The 24484-nt window shown below is 47.0% G+C and overlaps 1 protein-coding gene across 3 annotated transcripts; it reads left to right on the top strand.

Moving 5' to 3' along the window:
• Positions 1-1969: 1969 nt before the first annotated feature.
• SMIM3 (small integral membrane protein 3) lies at positions 1970-22514 on the top strand. 3 transcript variants are annotated; one of them, XM_044231258.1, is made up of 2 exons: positions 1970-2246; positions 21157-22514. In XM_044231258.1, the coding sequence occupies exon 2, from the start codon at positions 21168-21170 to the stop codon at positions 21348-21350; it is 183 nt and encodes a 60-aa protein (XP_044087193.1). In that variant the 5' UTR covers positions 1970-2246; positions 21157-21167; the 3' UTR covers positions 21351-22514. The 3 variants fall into 3 exon arrangements, with proteins under 3 accessions (XP_044087193.1, XP_044087186.1, XP_044087199.1); XM_044231251.1 differs by lacking the exon at positions 1970-2246 and adding an exon at positions 2558-2697; XM_044231264.1 differs by lacking the exon at positions 1970-2246 and adding an exon at positions 9772-9963.
• Positions 22515-24484: the final 1970 nt, after the last annotated feature.

The raw sequence follows: 24484 nt of genomic DNA, 5'->3' as shown, positions 1-24484 counted from the left end.
CAGCAGGGAGCCTGCTTCCCTCTCTCTCTCTCTGCCTGCCTTTCTGTCTACTTGTAATCTCTCTCTGTCAAATAAATAAATAAAATCTTTTAAAAAAAAATCTTTACACACAATAATTGTATCAGATGGAAGGAATAGGTCTCATTTTACTATTTATTTATTTATTTATTTGACAGAGAGAGTGCACAAGCAGAGTGAGGGGCAGAGGAAGAAGCAGACTCCCCACTGAGCAGGGAGCCTGAGGTAGGACTCGATCTCAGGACCTGAGATCATGACCTGAGCCAAAGGTAGATGCTTAACTGACTGAGCCACCCAGGTGTCCTCAATTTACTGTTTTACGAGTGAGGAACTAAGGCATCGATGATCATTTAGCTACTTAGATAGACTCATAATTTTGGTTTCCTGGCTTCCAATCCAATTTACCACATTATTTCCCCAAGCTGAATAAATGTACATGTGCAAATGAAAAATATATGAAAGAAGAAAATTCTTGCGTAGGTGTGATTCATTGAGAGGGTTTCTGAGATAAATTGTATCCTAGCTGGGATCCTGGCAGGCAGTATTTTGGTAGAATGCTGTTAGGCTACAACTTCTTTCCATCAAATCCCCTCCCCCCCAAATATCAGGGGGATCTCTCTTTATTATTATTATTATTATTATTATTTTAAATTCCTTTTTTTAAAAAAGATTTTATTTATTTATTTATTTGACAGACAGAGATCACAAGGAGGCACAGAGGCAGGCAGAGAGAGAGAGGAAGGGATGCAGGCTCCCCGCCGAGCAGAGAGCCCAACGCAGGACTCTATCCCAGGACCCTGGGATCATGACCTGAGCTGAAGGCAGAGGCTTTAGCCCACTGAGCTACCCAGGCGGTCCTATTATTTTAAATTCTTGATGGTTTCCCTTTGGAGTACTTGTAATTGCGGACCAAGGAAGTGAAATGCAAGTTGTTCCCTTGGTTTTGTTGTAACAAAGTTTGGTACTGAAATGGGCTATTTTCCCCCTCCTCCTACCCCAACATGGCATCCATTATTCTTCTCTTCCAAAGCTCCCTCAGCAAAATCAACCCAGCTGAGACAGAGCTAATTTAGTATGTTTCCCATAGGTTATTATTCGATTTTCTCTTTTGGCTCTCTTTTGGCTCACTTTTGGGTGCCAGGGCAAATCGTTATTAAAGAGGTACTGAAAGACTGTGACCTGGGAAAGGCAGACTGTCTTGCTAGTGCTGGCTCCAGCCCTGGGGTTCTGCCTTCTCTCCGATGGAAGCCCACACTCACACCGGGCACAGAGAGTTAGTTACCAGGTGTCCATCCAGAGTAATCCCCTACTCCTTCCACAAACCAGGGAACATGTTGTATTAAATTGAGACTGTCCTCCTTAACTTTTTTTTTCCACTGAGAGTTTTGTATCAAAACATTCAGAATTGTGTGATACTTGTTTGTTTTTAAGTTTCCACACGTCTCTTTTGATTAAAACATGTTGGGTGACATTTCCTAGAATTTTTGTCAAATCATTTCTCATGTCAATTCCCTTCATCCTCATTGTTTCCGCTCTAAAAAAACTGGCATCTGGTAGTGATGATTTAGATGTCATTTCTGCTGATCTCATCCCCGACTCAGAGAAGACAGTAGGGGCTAAATTCAGCCCCCACACCATATCCGATTTAGGCCTGGGAAGGCAGTATAGCTAGTTCTCAACCTAGTGGGCAGAGGAAGAAACTGACACACTACTGGGCTCCAAGGCTCCTCAAGGTCACACTGATGGTCAAGGCCTGAGCTCCTGTTTTTTAGAGCAAGACTGAAGAGCACTCCATTGCTGAATTAAAAGCTGTGGGAACCAAGATGGGACCCGAGTCGCTGTCCCCAGTGCATCACAGAGGCTGCAGGAGCTCGCACAGTCGCATTGTCCAGTGTGGGAGCTGGGCCGGGAACTGCGGGGCGTGGAGTCCTCAGAAGCCAGCTCTCCCGGGTCCATGAGCACCCTGGATCGGGCCATCTCACTGCTGTCACAAAAACGAACAGGATGCTCAGGGGAGTGTCACAACAGACAACCAACCAGCTTCCCACTGGCGTCTAAGTCCGTCCTCACAGCAGGGCTGGGACACAGGTGTCATTAGCCTCACTTTGCGAAGCGGCTCGTCAAGGATCCCACACTCCGTACACCGCCCAGCAGGAGCTGACAGCCCCTCCCGTCCGCCAGACTTTGGCCGGAAAGGAATTTGGTCCGCCCGACCCTCCGGGTTCACGGTAAGGACAGCGGAGCCCCGACGGCGGAAGCGATCGCGCGGGGCTGCCCGCAGCGCGTGCGGGGGCCGGAGGGAAAGTCTGGGAGGCCGCGGGGGCGGAGGGGAAGCCGGGGCCGCGGAGGGGGCGGCGGGGCTGGGCGGGGCGGCGCGGCTGCGGCCGGGGGCCCGGGCTTTCCGGGGGCGGTCCCTGGCGGCCGCGCATTGCAGCGCCGCCGAGCCAGCCCCGGCGCCGAGGCGCGCGTCCCGGACGCTCCTGCGCGCTCCCGCCGCCGCGGGCTCCGAGGGCCGGGCACGTGCCGCGCCGAGACGCCCCCCGGGGCTGGACGGCCTCCCGCCGCGAGCCCGGGGAAGCGCTGGAGCTGTGCCTTGCCCCGAGCCTCCCGCAGATCCTGCGCGATTCGGCTGCGGCGGGGACCTCGGGCTTTTCTGCGGAGAAGCTTGCGGATCCCGGGGTGAGTGGGGCTCCGTTCTCCCGTGGTTCCTACCCCAGCGTCCTGCCAACTGTCCTCTCCGTCCCCCTCTTCTGTCTCCTTCCTCCCCCGTCATCACTTTTGCGTTCCCCTTTTCTGTTTTTCTCAGCCCCGAACTTGCCAAAGCCACCGTCTAGGCCGATCCGGGGCCTCCCGGGAGCCGCCGCTCGGGTGGGTGAGCCCAGACCCGCGGCCGGCGGCTTTTCCCAAAGCCCCGCGTGGGAGGCACCAGGAGTTTGGAGTGGGGTGTGGGTTCCCTTGGTCCGGCACCAGCAGTTTCCCCATCCTGTCTCGCGGCCCTGTTTCTCCATCTGTGAAAGGGAGAAAACAGTCTTTTGCGTACAGAAATCAAACGAGAGGGGGGGTGTGCAGAGCATCGTGAAGAGGAGCCTTCCTTCCAGGTGCCCTCCTCCTCCTGCCTCCTTACTTCGGACTTGGTTGTTCCAGTCGTGGGTTCTCTTGCACCCCTTCTCTCCCCACCCCTCCACAAATTCCTGGAGGGTGGAGACTGTCTCTCCGTGGCCCATCTCCGAAGCCTCCTGAGCACTTGGCCCAGGACCTGGCAAATAGGTGCTCAGTACTGTTCACAGTGTGGAGGAAAGAGCAGTGTAAACCTTGAAAACCTGCATAGTTGTGGGAGGTTGTTATTTTGAGTAGCGGCGCTGGACTCCTATTCCTGCAGCCGCACCCTTTCTTCCTGACTGGCCCTGGTCCTGCTGGCATCCGGGGTGGGGGTGGGGGCGGTTCTCAGGGGTCTTTCTCTGTTGAGTCCTCAGAGTTCTTGGCGGTGGTAGTGACCGCATCTCAGACATTGACGTCTCAAAGATTCCTTGAACAGCTGCTAGGACCTGTGGTACCACCACAGTGGGCAAATAGGAAGGCTTGCAAATGCCCGAATGGGGCTTGGGGGTGGGGGTGGGGTGGGAAGGACAAGTCTCTGGAAGTGAGGAGACATTGGGAGTCACCTTGTTGAGGCATTTTCCCCATCTTGACCCAGCTCTCCACATCTGTAAAATGAAGGAGGGATGGAACAGCTGGGTGGCTACGGCTGGGCGTGATGTGCTCTCTGGGTTACGTGGGCCAGCCAACTGTCCCGTGAGTGCACTCAGGACAGCCCAGCCGGGCCCCAGGACATCATGTACTTCTGCAGCAGTGACCGAAAAAGCTGAGGAGAAGCACTTCTCCACCGCAGCAGGGACCTCCTGTTTCCAGCTGTCCCGGGGTTATGAGTCATGCCACAGAGCTTACAAGTCATGCTCTCAAATATTCCAAACAGTGACCTCTCAGGGCATCCCAGCTGTGGGCTCCACTGCGTGAAAGGTCTGGGGATCCCCTGTCTCTGGCATAGCCTAAGAATCACTGAGGTGGGGTGAGGTGTTTGAGACATAAACCAAATTAGAGACTTTGGGGGCCTCCTGTGGTTGGGTCACATATGGGATCCAGGTGTGACAGGCCAAGGGGGTAAGTGGCAGTCTCAGTTTCAGGGGCTTTCCTACCTGTATTCTGATCCTTCTTTTAAAAAGCGTGCATCTGTTTCTTCTTTGTGGTTTCAAATCTACAGATCAAGGAAATGTCTCCAAGGAAAGAGAATCTTTCTCTTCATTGGTCTTACACAGCCACTGTTGGCAGTGGACTCAAAGATAGACATGTGTACTCACACTCACAGTTTATAGGAGTAAATGCTGGTGTTACCATACCCTGCAACACTCTCCCCAGTGGGCCGGACAAGCCAAATGTTGTAATGATCATACTTGAGGGACTCCTGGATGGCTCAGTCGGCTCAGTGTCGGACGCCTGATCTCAGCTCAGGTCTTGATCTCCGGGCAGTGAGCCCAAGCCCCATGTTGAGCCTACTTAAAAAAATGATCGTACTTGACATTTACTGAGTGCTGACTATGAGCCAGGCATTATTCTAAGCATATTACATGTGTTAATTCATTTAGTCTTTACCACAATCCTGTGAGGTAGATACCACCATTCTTTCCATCTTATAGTTGAGAAGACTGAGCTCCAGAGAGAGTAGGGGACTCACCCGTGATCTCAGGAAGCTGCAGTTTACACCCACGTCTCAGGGCCTATGCTCTGAACCTCTGAACCTCACTGGAATTATGGGGATCTGGGTTCAGATCTTGCTTTGTCACTTACTTGCAGGGTGACTGAGGCGAGGATAAGTAAGAATTTGACAGCCACTGGACTAGTAAATCGCTAGGAACCCTAGTATCCTTCCAACTCACTAGGGAAACAGAAACATCCAAGAGAAAAGCTCAGCGGTGGCCAGGAATGGTCTGGAACTATCCCTGGCTAGCATAGTGGACAACAGCAAACCAGATTCAACAACTACACTGTGTGCTTTACATCGGTTAGTGGTGCATAGCTCTAGTTTTCTTATGTTACTGATCTGGACTCCGATTGGCCGATTGGACTTGTGAATTGCTGGTGACCAACTACATAGGATCAGAGAGATTGAAATGGAGGAGGGAGAAGGAATGACAGAGAAAACTAAACTCCCCAAGTCAGTGTCAAGTGCTGGTGACCTGTGTGTGGCGTACCTGTCACCAGTCCTAATCCCCTGCCCCAGGCTGATTGCCCGAGGCAATCAAGACTTTGCACCTTGGAATCTCTGCAAGGCTGGGTAACCCTTAACTTGGTGCTCTGGCCAGCTTCTACCAATTGATCCTGGAGATTTTTTTTCTTGCTCTCCCAGATTTTCCACCTCATTCCTCTAGGGGATGGTCAAGAAAGTAACAAATGGCAAAATGGGAGACTTTTTTTTCGAGGATGCTGGGTGGCATTTTAGGAAACACCTTGGGGCTTTTAAAGATTCATCTTCTCCACTCCTTGGTTCTTTCTTTCTTTCTTTTTTTGCCTTAATGGCCTTCAGCCTAAGACTATCCTGGACCTTGGTCAGGGCTCTAGAGGAGGTAGGGTGTCAGGGGAGCAGAGTGAGATTTGAAGAGCCAGCTGGACCTTTATGGATCACCGTGACCGCATCACCGTGACCATCCTTTCCAACTGACTGATGAGAGAAGGAGGCCCAGTTTGAAGAAGGGACTTAGTCAGGCTCACACAGTGTAGTCATTTTCTAATGCTGTAACAACATAACCTCAATTTAGTAGCTTCAAAAAAATCAAATTTGTTTATTATGGTTCTCCAGGTCAGAAGTCTGGTGTGGGTCTTTCTAGAAGAAAATCACGGCATTGGTAGGCTGAGTTTCTTTCTGGAGTCTTTAGGGGAGAAATGGTTCCTTTGCTAATTTGAGCTGATGGCAGAATTCAGTTCCTGTGGCTTTGGGACCAAGGTTACCATTTCCTCGCTGGCTGTCAGCTGGGGGCCATTCCCTGCTTCTACAGACCTCCTCACTCCTTGGCTCATAGCCAGCTTCCTCTGTCTTCAAAGCAAGCAACGGTGAGACAGGTGCTTCTCATGCCATATTTCTCTGGCCCTCCTGCCTTTCTCTTCACTTTTAAGGACTCGTGTGATTAGACTGGGCTCACCTGATGGTCCAAGAGAATTTCCTGATCTCAGAGTCTTTTAATCACATCTGCAGAGTTCCTTTGCCCCTGTTTTCATGACTCTGCCGTCTGAGTCATGCTTCCTTTTTCATAGTCACGGTTCCAGAGACCAGGACGTGAACATCTTCGAGGGGCCACTGTTCTGTCTGCTGTCTGTATTTTAGGAGATTGACTGTTCCTGATCATGTAGCTTAGTAGGGGAGTCACAGCACTGTGGTGTCCTTGCAGCTCTGTCACTGACCTACACCACCCCCTCCCCCGCCCAGCCCACCGCCAAGAAGAGTCTCCTTTGTTGGCCCAGCACACAGCACGCACTTAGTCACTGGCAAATAACCATGATGGATGGTAGAGGCTTAAGCAGGATGCTGTGGATTTGGCTTGGGCTTCTCTGCTGGCTCCCTGTTGGTTTCTAAGACTCTGTGATTGGCTGAGTCCGATGGGTACGTGCAGACTTGAATAGATTTGGCTGTCTTTCTGATCTCTTTGAAATATCCTGGTGTTTTTCCATTTTTCCAGCCAGAAGAGCAGATAGAAACTCAGGCAGGGAAGAGGTCTTTAGACTGTTAAGAATTTTGATGGAGACGGAAGCCAATTGGGGCAAAACAAGAACAGAGTGCTCCTCGGGGACCTCGGGTGATTGGAGAGAGTCCTCTGATTTGATTCATTTCACATTTTTGATAGTTGTGTGTCCTGCCCGTCCCTTCCTCTGGCCCCGTCTTTGGAACAGAGGTCCCTAGTGAGATGGCTTGGCTTGGTAAACGCTTGTGGCTATTACAGAAGGGGAGGAGGACTGTCTCCGAGGGTGAATGTGAGATGGGGACACTCGCCCCCCCCCCACCCCGGAGTAAGCCTGGGAAACCCCCTCCCTTTTAATCAGCTTTCTGTTCTGAGAACAGAGAAGGAAAGTTTTCTACTGTGGACCGCAACTCCCCCACCCCCACACTCAGCTCCATGCCCAGCTCTAGAGCACAGGGACTCCTAGAGAACGTTATTCTGAAAGGTCAGCCCTCCTCCCTTCTCTGCCTGGTAGGTACAGTCTAGTCTGGGAAAGGAAGAGCCCCTCATAATCCTTGTGCATGCGCAGAGAGCCCGGAAAGTGATCAAGTTAGAGGATGCATTTTGTTTTCGAGAGGGGATTCTGACTTTTAAGATCACGGGGGTGAGGACACTTTCTGGACAGCTAAGTCCCACTGAAACTGAAGTCTGAAGTTCTCCTGTCTGTCTGTACTCACCCCTCACCCATCTTAGGTTTAGTGGGCACACACTGTGTGCCAGAGCCCGTGAGCGGTGCTGGCGGTGTAGCCAGGAACGGCAGGCAAGTCTTCTGCTCTCATGTGCTTGCATTTGAGTGGGTAATGATACCCAGGAAGAACACACACACCAGCAAACAAACAAGCTAATTTTCAGATTGTGAACAGTGTCTGAAGACATTAAAACAAGGTCTGAGACAGAGCATGATGGCCGAAGGAGGGTAGTGATTTAACGAGGTGGTTCTGGAAAAGCTTTTCCAAAGAAGTGACCTTTAAGTTGAGACCTGGACACTGAGACACTGGTTGTGTCTGGAAAAGCAAGATCTGCAGGGAAGAGCATTCTAAGGAGAAGGAACAGCAAGCAGAATAGTCTTGGACTGGAATCAGGACAGTAGCTGCCCTAGGCTAGTAAGTGGTCAGTGGAGCCTCTTCTCAGGACTTGCTTTCTCTGTCTGGCTTAGATGCTCCATTCTTCTCAGATGATTGCACTAGCTCCTCCTGAGGGGAGAGCCTTAGGAAGGGGTCCCCTCAGTGGAATGATGCTGGTAGGCCCCTGAGTCTGCTCCCTGGGTGGGAACGGTCAGCCTCATTCTCCCTATTTGGCAGAATGCCCAAAGAGATGGCCCTGGTATCCGTGACTCAGAGCTGGGGCTCACTGCCTGCTCTCTGGCCTCGGTGCCCAGAGCTGTCTGCTCTGAGCCCTGGCAGTACTGGCCTGAGGCCACACCTGCAGGAAGCCACCTGCCTCCGTCTGCTTTTCTCCCACTTTGGGATAATTAAGCTTGCCAGCCAGAGGAAGTCATTTATTTTATTGCCTTCTTCCTCAGAGAGCTCCTTGGTGGTAAAACCGGTTGGATAACCATGGGCAATCCCTCCGAAGTTAATTGCTACCTGGGCTGAGACGCGCAGGGTGTGCTTTTCCCGTGGGAGATCAAAGCCGGGACAGACTCTCAAAGGCTGTGCGTCTGAAACTATCCCTGTGCTTTCCTAGATCAGCCTCGAAGTAGGGCCCCTGAACGCTCTGAATTTAGGAGCTCGGCTGTGTCCCCCAGCTCAGTGTTACGTGGATAAAGTCCTTACGTGTACCAGGCATGGTCTGAAGTCAGTGCTTTGTACGTATTAGCTCATTCAGACCCCAAGATATCCCGAACAAGTAGCTACTACCAGCACTTATTCCTGTTCCCATTTTACAGATGAAACAGAAGCTTAGAACAGTTAAGCCTCTTGCCTAAGCCATAAGGGCTTCATATGCCCCCCCGCACGCCCTATATCTTACCACTGTGGGGCTTCATTGATGTAGCTATTCTATTCATTCTGCCTTTCTCCTTATTTTTTCCTTTTGAACACCTACTTCTCTTCAAAGCCTATATCAAAGTCCCCCCCACCTTGTTTTTAAAATTTATTTATTTGACAGGCAGCAAGAGAGGGAACACAAGCAGGGGGAGTGGGAGAAGCAGGCTCTCCACTGAGCAGGGAGCCCTATGTGGGGCTTGATCCCAGGACCGTGGGATCATGACCTGAGCTGAAGGCAGACGCTTAACGACTGAGTCACCCAGGCGCCCAGTCCCCCTTCTTTTTAAAGGGTTCTGTTTTACTTAGATAAGAGCAAAGGAATGAAGATGAGTATTTCTTTGAGCATCTGTTATGTTTCAGGACTATACGCCTGTTGTCTCGCTTAATCCTCACAAAAGTAGAATTCAGTATAGTGGCTCTTAGTGTCCCTCTTTTAAAGATGAAAAGACTGGGCGCCTGGGTGGCTCAGTGGGTTAAGCCGCTGCCTTCGGCTCAGGTCATGATCTCGGGGTCCTGGGATTGAGTCCCGCATCGGGCTCTCTGCTCGGCAGGGAGCCTGCTTCCCTCTCTCTCTCTCTGCCAGCCTCTCCATCTACTTGTGATTTCTCTCTGTCAAATAAATAAATAAAATCTTAAAAAAAAAAAAGATGAAAAGACTGAGGTTTAGAGATTTTAAGTAACTTGCCCCAAGTCACACCTCTGATAAGGATGGAAAACAGCATTCAGATCAAAGATAAGATCGTCTTATCTGCGGTCTTTCTCTTTCCACTTCCTTCCTCTTCTCCAAGAGCATGTGCTTTACACCTTCAAAGTCGGAGTGTTCTGCCTTGTATTGCAACCAGCAATTTACCAGCGGTGTCTTTTCCCTGCAGAAGAGGGTGAGCTTCTTAAGGACAAACATCTCCATCTCTGCCCCCACTCCTTGATGACCGTGAGCTCTTTCTCTTTCCACTTCCTTCCTCTTCTCCAAGAGCATGTGCTTTACACCTTCAAAGTCGGAGTGTTCTGCCTTGTATTGCAACCAGCAATTTACCAGCGGTGTCTTTTCCCTGCAGAAGAGGGTGAGCTTCTTAAGGACAAACATCTCCATCTCTGCCCCCACTCCTTGATGACCAGCGTGAATCACGGCACCGTCAGTGTTTACTGAATTGCTGCGCCCTCTGTTTCCTGCTCGGACTGGAGGAATCTGTCAGGTTAATCAAGCATGTCATTGGTTGATTTTAAAAAATCCATTAATATGGACATTAAGATGACAGAGGCCTGAGCCTCTGTCATCTTGGTTGATAAAGGGAAGACATGCACCGAGTCAGGGATCCTAACAAATTCTAACTGTGGGGGTCGGGGGGAGGCTGTTTGCTTGGGTGCGCGCACGTCCCCCCAGCCAGGAATGACTAATCATGGAGTGAGTGTTTGTGGGGTGCCCGTCGTGGGTCAGAATACTGCCAAGTACTATGTGTGATCCTCTCGTGGACTTCTACTGACCCTATGGGGAAGATACTATTATTTGGCCATTTTTGCTTTTGTTCAACTGAGTAAATGGAAGAAGCATCAGGAAGTTTGATAACTTACCTGACACAGGTCAGCGAGAAAGTAGTGGAGTCACATGGAAACCCAAGCCAGCTGGCCTCCGAGCCTGGGCTCTTAGCACTGTCGTGGGAGTGTGGAGGAGAATTCCATGCTGTTCCCGAGTATTCCTTCTGTTCCGATGCACTCCCATCACCCTACAGCCTCCAGGAGCTCGGGCAGCTGTTGATTCAAGAACCGCGTGTTCAGTACCCCTACTGCTGAGTAGAGGGGGTGCTTTCTGAGAGGAGAATGAGCTGTGCTGGGTGAAGTCCGGGTTGCGGCAGAGCTGGAACCCAGGCCCGTTGTCCCGTCCTTCCTCCCAGACGCAGTGGTGCCTTTCTCCACCATGGTGGGCTCTCCCACCACGAGTAAGGTGCCCGTGTCTCTTCCTCTTCCCTGATGGTCTCAGGGTGAGGGGTGCTAGTTATAGTCTTCACCACTGCCTTCTTCCCTAGATTCATTTGCATTTGGACCTTGAATCAGGATGGAGCTGCATTCACCAGAGATTCTGAAAGAACTTGCTTTTGGTTGAGGGGCATGTGTGTGTGTGTGTGTGTGTGTGTGTCCCTGAAAAACCGTCTCACCTGTCCCACCTACTGTGATGTGGCCTAGGGCTCAGGGCATCAAGGCTCCCATGGCTTTTATGCAGTAAAGAGGTAGAATCAAGAAGCCTGGCTGGCTGTGGTTCTGCTATCAGTTTGTTCCCTCCTGTTGCTTTCTCCACCTGGACTCCTTACTTTCTCCCAGTAAACATTTAAATAGGAGAGCAATGGCATTTGAAAGGAGCATGCAGGGGCGCCTGGGTGGCTCAGTTGGTTAAGCAACTGCCTTCAGCTCAGGTCGTGATCCTGGAGTCCCAGGATTGAGTCCCACATTGGACTCTCTGCTCACTAGGGAGTCTGCTTCTCCCCTTGCATGAGTTAGGGTTAGGGTTAGGGTTAGGGTTAGGGTAACCCTAACCCTTCCATTCAGGTCATGATCCCAGCGTCGTGGGATCGAGTCCCACCTCGGGCTCCTTGCTCGGCAGGGAGCCTGCTTCTCCCTCTGACTCTGCCTGCCACTCTGTCTGCCTGTGCTCGCTTGCTCTCTCTCTCTCTGACAAATAAATAAATAAAATCTTAAAAAAAAAAACTTAAAAAAAAAAAAAAAGATCATGCAGACCAGGAGGCCTGAGCTTTCCCCTCAGTTCTGCCCTTAACTTGCTGTGTGACCTTGGGCAAGTCATTTCCTTCACCTATAAAATGGAAGGGAGGCTGTGTGGTTTAAGCTAGGTAGTATCTAAATTCTATGTAGATTTCTAGAATGCTATGACTCTGTAGAGATTTCTTCTCCACAGAATAAACCCATTATGAAGTAGTATTGCTGTTTTAGTTTTCTGTTGCTGCCATAACAAATTAGCACCAATTTGGTGGCTTAAAAATACATTCCTGACCTCACAGTTTCGTTGGTGGGCCTTACAAAACTTCAGTCAAGGTATCAGCCAAGTTTTGCATTTTCCCTCTGGAGGATGAATTAGGAAAGACTCTGCCTGCAGGCTCACTCAGGTTGTTGGCAGATTTGTTTCTTGCAACTCAAGGCCAGCAGAGCAGTGTCTTTGACCTCAGGGAAACCTTCAGTCCTTGGCTGAGGACCGCTCACCTGATTACGTCAGGCCCACCCAGGATGATCTTTCTATTTACCACAAAGTCAGGGGATCTGGAACTTTTTTTTTTTTTTTTTTTTTTTTTAAAAAGACACATTTATTCAGCGTCATGATCAGACTATTACATTTAGCAATCAACAGCATGGGTGCAAAAAAAAAAATCTACATTAAAACCCTTTGTTGGAATACTTTACACTTTCCACAGAACAGAAACTAAAATAACCTGTTATACAATTAGTCACAAATACAGTCCTCGAGTTTTTTTGCCCATACACATGAGTATTGTCTAAAACATGTCGTCTTTGTAGCAGGTAGGCCCTGCCACCACTGTGCTTGGCTGAGTTCACAAATCTGTTGTAACCTGTAGCTTCCCTGTCACTTCTCTGGCTCTCCTCTCCTGCTAAGCTTTGTTTCCTGGCAGTAATTAAAACCTTCTGCCACTGCCATAGCTGCTGCTGCTGCTGGAACCACCATAGCCACCTTGGTTTCGTGGTTTGGCGAAGTATTGGCCTCCACCACCATAAGGGCCAGAGCTTCTGCCTCCAAAATTGCCTCCTTTCATGGGTCCAAAATTTGAGGATTGATTGTTGTAATTGCCAAAATCATTATAGCTTCCGCCACCTCCAAAGTTGCTTCCACTACCACCGCCATAGCCGCCTCCGCCTCCTCTGTTGTTATAGCTGTCATAGCTGCCACTCCCGCCATAGCCACTGCCCTGGTTTCCATAACCCTGTCCACCACTTCCATAGCCTCTGCTTCCTCCAGAGTAACCAGGGCTGCCTCCTCCATAACCACCATCATTACCAAATCCGCTATAGCCATCCCCACTGCCACCATATCCACTACCACCTCGACTGCCACCAAAGCCACCTCGACCACTGAAGTTTCCTCCGCGACCAAAGTTGTCATTCCCACCAAAACCACCTCCACGACCACCACCAAAGTTTCCAGAACCACTTCGACCTCTTTGGCTGGATGAAGCACTAGCCATCTCTTGCTTAGAGAGCGCTTTCCTTACTTCACAGTTGTGGCCATTCACAGTATGGTATTTTTGAATGACAGTCGTCTACAGAATCATGATCATCAAATGTTACAAAAGCAAAACCCCTCTTTTTGCCACTGCCTCGGTCAGTCATGATCTCAATCACTTCGATTTTCCCATACTGTTCGAAATAATCTCTTAGATGATGTTCTTCAGTGTCTTCTTTAATGCCACCAACAAAAATCTTTTTCACAGTTAAGTGGGCACCAGGTCTTTGAGAATCTTCTCTTGAGACAGCCCTCTTTGGTTCCACAACTCTTCCATCCACCTTGTGTGGCCTTGCATTCATGGCTGCATCCACCTCCTCCACAGGGGCATATGTGACAAACCCAAAGCCTCTGGAGCGCTTGGTGTTCGGATCTCTCATTACCACACAGTCCGTAAGTGTTCCCCCTTGCTCAAAATGGCTCCTCAGACTCTCACTGGTTGTTTCAAAGCTCAGACCTCCGATGAAGAGCTTCCACAGCTGTTCAGGCTCTTTGGGAGACTCTGACTTAGACACGACAGCGGTGGGAGGGGAGACTTTAACGATGCTTACTCGGCAGCCTCCACGGGCAGAAAGGGGATCTGGAACTTTTAACTACGTCTGCAAAATCCCTTCATGGTTTTTATGTGACCTAACCTAATCTGAGGGGTGGCACCAGGGAACAGAGATTATGGGGCTCATCTTAGAGTTCTACTTACCACAATCGCTTTATAGAAATATCCTCTTTACAGTTCTGAGCATACTAGAACCAACTTTCTGTTTTGTGAGTTAGGTCAAGTGACTTAGCATATGAAATCAGTTCTAAAAACCACTTGTTCTTACACTGAAATTATTCTGCTTTCAACTTGTTTTTTAATGCAGTATTTTGTCCTTCCCTTTTTTCTAATGTACTTATCCTCAAAGTTATTTTCTTCCAATACCATTAAATGAATTTATATTACTACACAATTGGGAATTTTATATACATATATATAAATATAGCATAATGTATATTCCCATTATATATGTTAAATATTAAATTTAATATTATAGTAAATATATTAATACATAAAAATTATTCCCAGAGATAAAAATTTTAATGTTAACTTTTTATATTTAATTAGTTTTAGTACTTTATATTGGAAATCATATAGTATAGAAAACTATTAATTTAAGAACTCTTCTTAGCTTAGCTGATTTAAAAAAGAACTCTTCTGTGCTTAGCTGATTTAAAAAAACTTTTTATTCTATCAGTATTCAGAAGAGTTGTGTTGAACTCCCCCAGTGTCACTGTGGCTTCATCTGTTTCTCCTTATAATTCTGAAATTAGGTACAGAAAAATTAAAAATCATTTTATTTTTTGGTATCCCTAGTTATATTATTTGCCTAAAACTCTTTCTCTGACAGTAAGATAGCTCTACTAGCTTAAACAACTCATGAATAGATGGTATTTGAGTCCTTTAACTTTTAATCTTCCTGAATCCCCATGTGTCTCTTATAAAAAATGTATATTTGTATATATTTTAAAGTTATATATATATATATATGCCAGTAGTTTTTGTTGGTTTAAGTTTAAATCTACTATCTTTGTGTTTTCTCTTTGTTCAGTGTGTTCTATTTTTCCCTCTTTCCCTTTTCTCTGGAAGTTATATACTCTTTTACTATTTTTAAATGACTGTCCTAGAGATTAAAGTATATGTCCCTGATTTAACAAAGTGTAATATTATTTGATTCTTCTGCCCTTTCCAGACAATGCAAGAAATATAGAAAACTTTAATTCTATTTCTTTTACTATTTATTTGCTATTTTAATTCTGTTTTCTCTGAAAATGTCTTATTTCATCTTAACTCTTGGCAGTTATTTTTCTTTGGTGCTTTAAAGATCTCATTCTGCTCTTTTCCAGATTCCGTTCTGTTGAGAAGTTAGATGTCAGTCTAATTGGTTTTCATTTGAAGATACTGTTTTTTCTCTTTATGGTTCCCAGCAGACTTAAAATAATGTGCTCTTCTTTCCCTCTGCTTCATTCTAAGTGTGTGTGTTTTTTTTTTTAGTTCACTAATTCTTCTTTCTTCTATTTTGCATCTGCTGTTAAGCCCATTTGTTGAATTTTTATTTCTATTTGTATTTTTCAGTTCTAGAATTTCTATTCGATTCTTTAAAAAAAAAAATCTGTTATGTTCTTTCTTATTGTTTCCAGTTCTCTGTCAAAATTCTCAGTCTCCTTGAACATAGTAAGCAAGGTTATTTAAAGAGTGTGCCTGAGGGACAACTCCAATATCTGGAGCCCCTGTAGATCTTTTTCTATTGTCTTTTGTTTCTGATGGTTCTGTTCTTGTCATCTTGTCATTTTTCAGTCCTGATTATTCTCGGTTTTGCATTGGACATTACATTTCAATAAAAAAATTTTGAAGCTGATTATGACGTGCCCTCCTCCGGAGAGGATTCAGGTTTGCTGCTGCCTGGCCCCTAGAGGTACTGGCAATGTGAGACAACCTTAATTCAGTTTCAGGGACTGTGAGGATTCAAACCTGGGTCGCAGTCTCTGGGGTTGGAAAGCTTCTAGTTCACTCTTAGCACTGAGTGCTCTTTGAAGTCCCACCTCAGAATGCAGAGGTTTTATTCTCCCTGTCTTGGCAGTTCTTAGATCCCTGAGTCTGTCAGAAACTCTGCTTAGTCTCCATCCTCCACTTGGGGAAATGCTGCTTCAAATGCCAGGCTCATCTCCCTGGATTTCTGTCTGTTTCTAGATCTTAGCCTGGCAAGTCCTTATCATTTTATTACTTCTCGGTGCCTTCAGGTGGTTTTTTAGGTTTGTTTGTTTGTTTGGTTGGTTGGTTTTTTAGGGGGCGGGGGAGAGGTCCAATTTTTCCAGTTGTCCTCAGTAGGAGGTTTGGTCAAAATGATCTAGTTTGCCATAACCAGAAGTGAAAGTCCTGATTTTTGTAGACTGCATATCTTTTCTTAATTCTCTAAATCCAGAATGCTTTTGGCCAAAAGCAATGAGTCTGACTGAGACTTAGGAAAAAGAGCTGTGGATCTGGCCTATTCCATGCTCTTACTCCTGGGTCCGTGTGGAGGCTGTGGAGATGAACATAGGGACAGAAGACCTGAGTCTGAATGTCACGTTGCTTAGCTTTATGATCACTAGCTGCTTAACCTCTCCTGGCTTTCATTTCCACATCTGTAAAATAATATATATCCAACACAGGATTATTGTGAAGTTTAAGTAATTTAATGTGTGGGATGAGACCTTGCACAGTACTTAGCACTTGGTATTTGTTAAATGCTGGCTTGTGTGATCCTGTATTTGAGGAAATAAGAGGAGGGGTACTTAACTTCTCTGTGCTTCCTGGAAGTGAGTCATATCTTCTGAGTAAATAACGGTAATTCCTGAGAGAGTACCTAGTATATAATAAGTATTTGAATGAATGAATGAATGAATGAATGAACAAACGGACAAACAGACATCCTGGACAGAGTTACTTGTCCTGATGGGGCTTAACCAAAACCAATATTACTTTGTCAGAGGGTGAGAGCTGCTTGCTAGGGAATGAGTCTCGTGATGGAAAGGTGGGTGGATAGCACAGAGTAGTCATCCTGCATTCAGTTATTCTAAAACTATGGGCTGCAGGAAATTTTAATATATGAAATTTGTATATGTTTTGTTGGTGCTAGAAAATTTGCTGTATGATAGAATTGGCCGGAATGATGATTTTTTTTTCTGCAAAAGATTTTCACTTGCTTATAAAAACTGGCCTCTCGCAGGGGTCATGGTGAAGGGCCCCGATGGCATCAGTGGCTGGTGATGCCAGTGGCCTATTTGCTTGTCAGCGCAGAGTGGTGTTAACACAGCTTCTTAGACAAACTTATATTGAACATATGTCAGTGCTTACTTATTCACTTAATGAGGTCATTAGGAGATAAAGTGTGCCAGCTTAAATTGACAGGAGTTTAGGCCTAACTGCTGTTTTACCTGCCATGGTCATAAAAACATCACATTTTTATCTGTGATAAGGTTAAATTTGTGATATGAATCGTTTGGGCCACGGTCTGACGTGACCCATTCATCAGAAATAACAGGCAGTGTATCTGCAAAGCAAATGATAAGCAGATTGATCTGTGGTTATTAATTAGATGTGCCAAGAAGCAGGGTTTTATGCACTCACAAGGAACCACGCACCGGATGCCAGATAGAGGTCAAACAGAAGTCAGCTAGCAGAAGCCTAGAGTCCTGCTTTTTCTCAAGGAAAACTTTCCAGTGTGCCGTTAAAGATGCTGGGCATCTGCTTTATGTAGTTCTTATTTTGGGGACAAAAACTTGTCTTCACTGTGGGGAAAGGTGTTCCATGGGAAGAAACAGCCTGTCAGAGGGCACGTTTGAAGACTGAGAAGGTTGAAACAAGGAGCGAGAACTCCCCGTGTGCTGGGATGCCTGGCCGCGGTCATGGCCAGTCTTAGAGCCCTGGAACAGGTGTGGAACAGCTGCGCTGTACCAAGTGAGCAGGCTGTACTATAAGCATGGACAACAAAATAACACCTGGGAAAATTAGTTTTAGGTGTTACGGTTTGGTATTGCTTTTAGTTTGAATTGTATGTGGGAAGGGGGTGCATATCCTAATCTCTATTGCTTATGGCTCTAAGGATATTTATCCAGCCCTAAAGGCTGGAACTCCAAACCCCTCCTTTGCCTCCTTCCTGGCATTCTACAGCAGCTCTTTTTTTTTTTTTTAATTTATTTATTTATTTGACAGAGAGATCACAAGTAGGCAGGGAGGCATAAAGGGTGGGGGATGGGGGAGCAACTCCCTGCTAAGCAGAGAGCCTGATACGGGGCTCGATCCTAGGACCCTGAGATCATGACCTGAGCCGAAGGCAGAGGCTTAACCCACTGAGCCACCCAGGCTCCCCTAGAGCAGCTCTGCTTTTATCTGGTTTTTGTTTTGTTTTGTTTTGTTTTTGTGATTAGGGTTCTAAATAACGTCATGTGCAAAAGAGTATACTCTAGCGTACAGGTGACAGAAAATGTTTCATTTATTCATCTACTTGTTCTCTTCTGCTTTGGGTTGCTCAGGCAGTGATTTGATCGGATTTATGTCTTTGAATGATTATTCTGGAAGAAGGTGGGGTTAAGGCGGGGAAAGACCTCCAGACCTCCGTTTTAGCCTTCTGTGAAATATGGCTGGCTGTAGCTTCTATGATTCGTGGTGGTGAATGAGCCCTGAAGGCTGAGTTCCTGTAAATGACAGGTTTTCCATATGAAAGTCAGCCAGGGAAATTATTCTTGGCATTTGGAGCCACGGAAACTGTTTGAAGTTAATGGGTTTACCAGAAAGGGCTTTTGTGGGGTTCTTTTGGCCCAGGGCAAGCTAGCTGTTGATGTCATCAGGAGACCACAAAGAATGATTTCTGCCGCTTCTGTCCTTCCTTAGTGCACGGCTCCTGTGAGTCATGCTTCTGTGTCTTGGACTTGGGAGTTAAGTGATCACATTTCTAAGGCTGAGGTATGGCCAGCCTCTGCCTCTCCCTCCTGGGCAGGCCCCAGCCTGATGATAATCGTGGTCTCTCAGGCTTGCCAGAGGCTTCTCCTTCATCCTGGACCTTGCCTACATCTGACTGGCTACAGAGCACCTGGGAATCAGTTGCCTAATCACAGTTCTGAAGAGAGTCACAGCAGCCTTAGAGATCTGTGGGTCTAGGGGTTCCCAAAGCTGGCTGCATATTGGGGAAAATGGCCTCCTCCGGTCCCCCTCTTGAGTCAAATTCAGTAAGTCTGTAATGGGACCCAAAAATTAGTGTTTTGTTTTGTTTTTTAAATCCTGTCCTAAGATGGTTCTCACTTGCACAGTATAGGACATTTGGTGAGCACCGATCTAGGCTCGTACTTGAATTTTTTGGACCATTTTACCCTCAGTCTTGACTTAAGAAAATTAAATATAAGACATGCTCATGATTAGAAATTTCAAACAGCATGAAAACACGAAGAATAGAAAGCAAAAGCTTCTCCCACTCCTAGTCCAGCCCCCAGGTAGGCATTATTGAACACTTCCTTTAGATTCTGCTCATAAATGATTTTACATTTATGTATCATTCCCTATCTGACTACTTAATTCTACAAAATCTGAGCCAGAGGAATAACCCTATCCACATTATTCTCTACTGTATTTCCCCCATCCCCTGCTTAAAATATTCAGAACTCACTGTAGATCATTCTTTTTTTTTTTTAAGATCATTCTTTTTAATAATAACCATTAAATATGTAAACATTTGTGACACACTTGGAACAATACTTGGTGAGTAGTAAGCACTATATATTTGTCAAATGAGTGAATGGGGACAGCTGCATGGTATACCAATACATGGATATATGCTGTTTTACTCTTGTGGACACTTGTTGCATTGGTTGCTATAACAAACGAGGTAGAAATGAACATCCTTGTGTGTATATCTTGGGGGCTTTGCCCTGGGTATGGCTATCAGCACCTTATTTAGCAGGGCAACAGCAGGCATGGAGCCAAAGGCATTAAGAAGGAAAAGGTACTGATTAGAACAAAGCAGGGCATTGGACTGGAATTGGAATTTTGTCTGGACCTAGAATCACAGAAATACAGATCTCAGATCTAGAAGGAATCACAGGAGAATGTTTGGTTCACCCTTGTGCCCTCTGGGTAGGGAATGGGTTCCATCTGTGGTTCCTAGGTTTACCCTGAGCCCTAGGAGCCACAGTGAACTCATTGGAAAAGTGTGTGTATGGGGGCTGCGGGATCTGTAACATGTTTGCACAGACACTGTGCAAACAACTAGCTCAAGAAAGTTGACGGTTGTAACGTTAACTTTACTAAGGTCCCTTTGGTGATGCTCTATTTTGTGAAGCTGTTTCTGGAGGGTGCCAGGATACAGCAGCTGGTGTGCATAAATGAACGTGCAATGGGAAGTGGGCGTGGTGTTGTCAAGTCTGACTCCAGAGTCTGCAAAGTTGTGCAGTTCGTAACCACTGCCCACGTCCCATTAGCAAGTAACTGTTGAAGAATGAAATAAAAATATTTTCTTCTTTCAACTTGTGTGCACCACTTTTTTTTTTTTTAACAGCTACAAATCTTTAGGACATAAATACTTACTGACTTGTTTGAAGCTAACTCTGCAATAAATGGAACTGCTAGGTATTTCTTTGGGCCCACAGAGCTGTGAAAAAATTTCTAAGACACTAAGGGTGCTGTGAATTGGAAAAAGTTTGGGAACAACCGTTATACAGCCTGTCCATCAGAACTCTTAACTGTTAAGTGGGAGATGTCACGCTGACTTGGTTTAAAGGCAGGGAATTATTCACTTCTGTGTCTGGGGTGGCCGGCGTTGCACTTGGCATCAGACTGTGTGGGGTTCAGGTCCTGAAGCCTCCATTTCTCCTTCCATCTCTAAGATGGGCTGTCTGTATGTGGGTGAGACAGCTCCCTGCCCATCCTTTCCACACTCCCCTCCTTTTGGTTTAGCAGTCCCCAGCAGAAAGAATCATCTTTCCCCAATAGCTAGTGCATAAAAGCTCTGGGAGGACTTTGGCTGCCCCGGCCAGGGTCCCTTGCCCAGTCCAGGAACTGAGGCTTTGGTTAGTGATGGCCACGCCTAGAGCACCCCCCTCCTCCCCCGCCGTGCTCAGGTGAGCACGCTCAGCAAACCGCACGGGATGGGTAGGTTTTCCACAGAAAAGAGCAGGTTTTGTTACCAGGAGAATGGGAGAAGGGACCCAGGACCCAAAACAGTCTTCCTTTAACAGACGAGAGGCCGGACTCATAATGTGGTAGTGGGAGGGTTAGGCACGGAGGCTCTGGAGTCGCACCCATCCAGCTTCACTTCCTTGGGCAGATTCACTACATCTGTAAAGGCTTTGGAGTCCTTGTCTGTAAAATAGAAATAGAAATAACTGAACATAAAGTTCAAGAATACAAAAGGCTGGCAGTAATAGCCCTCACCTCATGGAGGTGGTGGTTGGAGGACTAAGCGAGTTAATACACAGAAAGTGCCTAGCACGGGGCCTGGCACGTAGGAAGCGCTCGGTAAGTGAGCCCATTATTCTTACTGGTCAGGTAACCTTAAGAGCACAGGTAGTAAGTGACCCAAGCTTCGGACTCCCGGAGAGGGTGTAAGATAGTGAGTGACTTCCTCTTCCTTGTCTGTCACAGAGTGAAGAAGCATGGATGCCGTCAGCCAGGTCCCGATGGAAGCCGCGCTCCCCAAGCACATCCTGGATATCTGGGTCATTGTCCTCATCATCCTGGCCACCATTGTCATCATGACCTCCCTGTTGCTGTGCCCGGCAACAGCGGTCATTATCTATCGCATGCGGACTCATCCTGTCCTCAACGGGGCCGTCTGAGATCAGCCTCCCAAGAGTGATATGGACGATGTCCCCTCCCCCAACCTCTTTCTTCTCCAAAAAGCAGCAAGAGGGGCTCTGGAGTGTGGACTCTGGAGCCTGCCCTGTGAGAGGAGACTGGGGTTCTTGTTTGGATTCTGCCACCGGCCAGCTGTGTGAGTCCAAGCAAGGGACCTAATTCTGTGGGTTCCAGGTTCCTTCTCTTTTAAATGGGGATCATGATCCCTGCCCTTCCTACCTCATAGGGTTGCAAGGACCAATGACTCAGTGGAGATGAAAGCTGTTTGCGATTGTGAGCAGTAAGGCCGCCACAGTGAGGCGTTACCGCTCAATGCTGAGAAGCTTCGAAGAACCAAAGCACCTAATTGCTGACAATGGCCTTCAAGGGGGTGAAGAAGACGCTGGAGGCAGAACAGCCTTCGCCAGTGCCCCCAAGGTCGAACCAAGCAAAGGCATCCTGTCCTCATTCCAAAGGGCCAGCAGCACCTTGGCTCAAAGACATTTTCTTTGTGGTGCCACTCCCTCAAGCTATGTAATTTGGAGGGAATTGAGCGTATTAGGGAGAGGGAGATGGGTGGAGCTTCCCAGGATCTCCTCTGTGCCAGAACATCTACCCCTGTAACAATCTAAAGGAGGCTCCGTTATTTCTTGGCAATGCCAAGGAACCTGGGGTGATGGGCTTCTTTCTGCATTGGGAGTCTCCTCGCTTTGACACTCAAGCAATGTTGGGAAACACAGGGTGGCTGAGTGGCCTGGGCAACCTTCAGGATCTCCAGCCCCCACCCACCTGTGTGCCCCACATTCGAGGAGCTCTGCACCCCCACCCCCAGCACCGTCTGTAACCAGCTCCATGGTGTAAAGTGTCTGCCCCTCATTCCCTCCCACCAGCACTGCAGCCAGTCTAAGCTACAGATTTTAAGAGATGTTCCCAGGATTTTTGGAACTAACTCAAAACAATGGTTATTTTAGATGGTATGATCTATATTTATAGAGAGAGATTTCTGGACCACTCAAGCTTCTTGACCAAAATCAGGAACATCTTGGGATGTATTAAATTATGTAAAAAGATAGCACAGATGTCAGAATATTGTGTGAACTGATGCTTTTACATGGTCTTATTTCATTGATGTATACAGCCAATTTCCAATAAAGTGCTAGAATGAACGCATCTGAGGTCTTTCTTTAGAGAGCACTTATTAAATAAAGCTCAGGAACTCGGGTAAATGATTCCACTGAATTTATGGGCCTTAGAGACAGTTTGAATGTAAGAACTTAAAGGGAAAGAGAAGAATCCGGTCCACTTCTGGGTAGTTGCACAGTTTACATGGACATAGGATGCAGAGGGAAGGACATGTTTTATAAGTAAGCGATGAATTTCGTATTAGACATGTCGAGTTCAAGGTGATTGTGATCTTCAGGCAGACATTTTCAGGATGCAACTGGAAACCTGGGTGTGTTCTTTGGCAAAGATTTTATGGCTGGAGTTAAGCTTTGGGGGATTATCTGCATATGGTAGACATGCCCCACAAGTGGACAGGACCACCCAGGCAGAGCACTCGGACTTAGACGGTAAGGTGCTAAGTGCAGAATCTGGCAGAAGTGGTACATAGAAGTGGAAGAGGGATGGATGGGGTGGGGGAGAGACAAACCAAGGAGATGGAAAAGGTCGTGTGCTAAGAGGTGATATGAGGGGGATGCGATCATATTGTGTGAGTTAAGAAATGAGTTGGAGGAGAGGAAGTGGAGACAGAACGGACACCTCTTTCCAGGAATAGGACTGTGGTATAGAGGTAAGGGAGGAGGTTTTGAGAAGAATGGTCAAGGGGGATGGGTATGTGTGAAAAGATTCTGATTGTTTGCTCAGCATCTCTCCCAACTTCTGCTTTTCTTTTCTTTTCCCTTAATATGCCTTCCTGGAGGACAAAGGCTAGAAAGTGAAAACCTACAATGAATGTGAACAGTGCATTTCCCTAACTAAACTATAGCCAGAGGTTCAGACGTGATTTAGGTTTTGCTAATCAGATGCACACACGTGAGGCTTCCATGTGGGACCTAGTTGGGCGGGGACAGAGACCACAGGGTGCCAAGCATCCACGGTTCCATTGTCAGTCCATAGCTATGGGCATAAGACAGAGCCAAGAATTCTGCGTTTTTAACGGAGCGCCCTGTCCTTTGAGAAGCATAGTACTGAAGTACCTGGGAACTTTTTCACTGTGACAGCTGTCCAGAACTTACACCTCCTAATTGCTTGCTGGAGGGAAAACTTGGAACATTTGTAATTGATAAGCATAGATCAGTCTCCTGCAGTTCAAGCCTACGAGAAACAGCTCACTGGGAATTGCTGGACGTGGGATGTAGGCTGTGTGTGCGCTACTTAGCCTTTCCGAGTCTGATTGTGGGTCTGTAAAGTGGAAGGTATCAGAATTAAATGAGAAAATCTTTCTGATTTTAGGGTGGAGTGTAAATAAGAGATCCTTAGGCAGTCCACCAGGTGGCGATACTGCTCTCTCTTTTTTTTTTTTTCTCCCCAAGTGAAGTAGTGAGCTCACAGGTTTCAGCCAATCCTATCACATTCCTAGCAGCTCAGCATTTTATTTTTCTGGTTCTAGTTTCAGCAACTCTGAAGGTAACTTAGGATCATCCAGTCCAACCCCCCCTAAAATAAAGTAATCCCCTCTCTGAGAGGGTTGCCCCGTGTGGCCTGTTCAGTAATTCCCAGTGTTGTTTTAGATCACCTGCGACAGGTTCCCCCAGGAGAATTCATTTATAAGTGCGGCTCCCAGGGGCTTGCTTTACACTTACGGAGAATCCCTGGGAAAAGACCTTGTGTATCTGTTTTGTAACAAGCTCCCTGGGTGATCCGTGAGCAGGTTAAACATGGTGGAGAACCCCATGCTGGTGGAAAGGATCCACGTCTTGCTGAAACCACCCCTTGACGGCTGTGGTATTAAATTTCTTCCTTCAGTAAGAGAGAAGTCAGGCCTTGGGATGCTAGCTCTGCCCTCTCAGGGCCACTGTGAAGAGATCAACTTCCTTTTCCGGAGGACAACTTCTGAGCAATTTTTTAAAAAGATATTTTATTTTAGAGAGAGTGGGGTGGGGGGAGGGGGTGAGAGAGAGACTCAAGCAGACAC

This window comes from Neovison vison, chromosome 1, assembly GCF_020171115.1.
Source record: "Neovison vison isolate M4711 chromosome 1, ASM_NN_V1, whole genome shotgun sequence".
Classification (NCBI taxonomy): domain Eukaryota; kingdom Metazoa; phylum Chordata; class Mammalia; order Carnivora; family Mustelidae; genus Neogale; species Neogale vison.
This window is presented reverse-complemented; position numbering and strand designations above follow the sequence as displayed.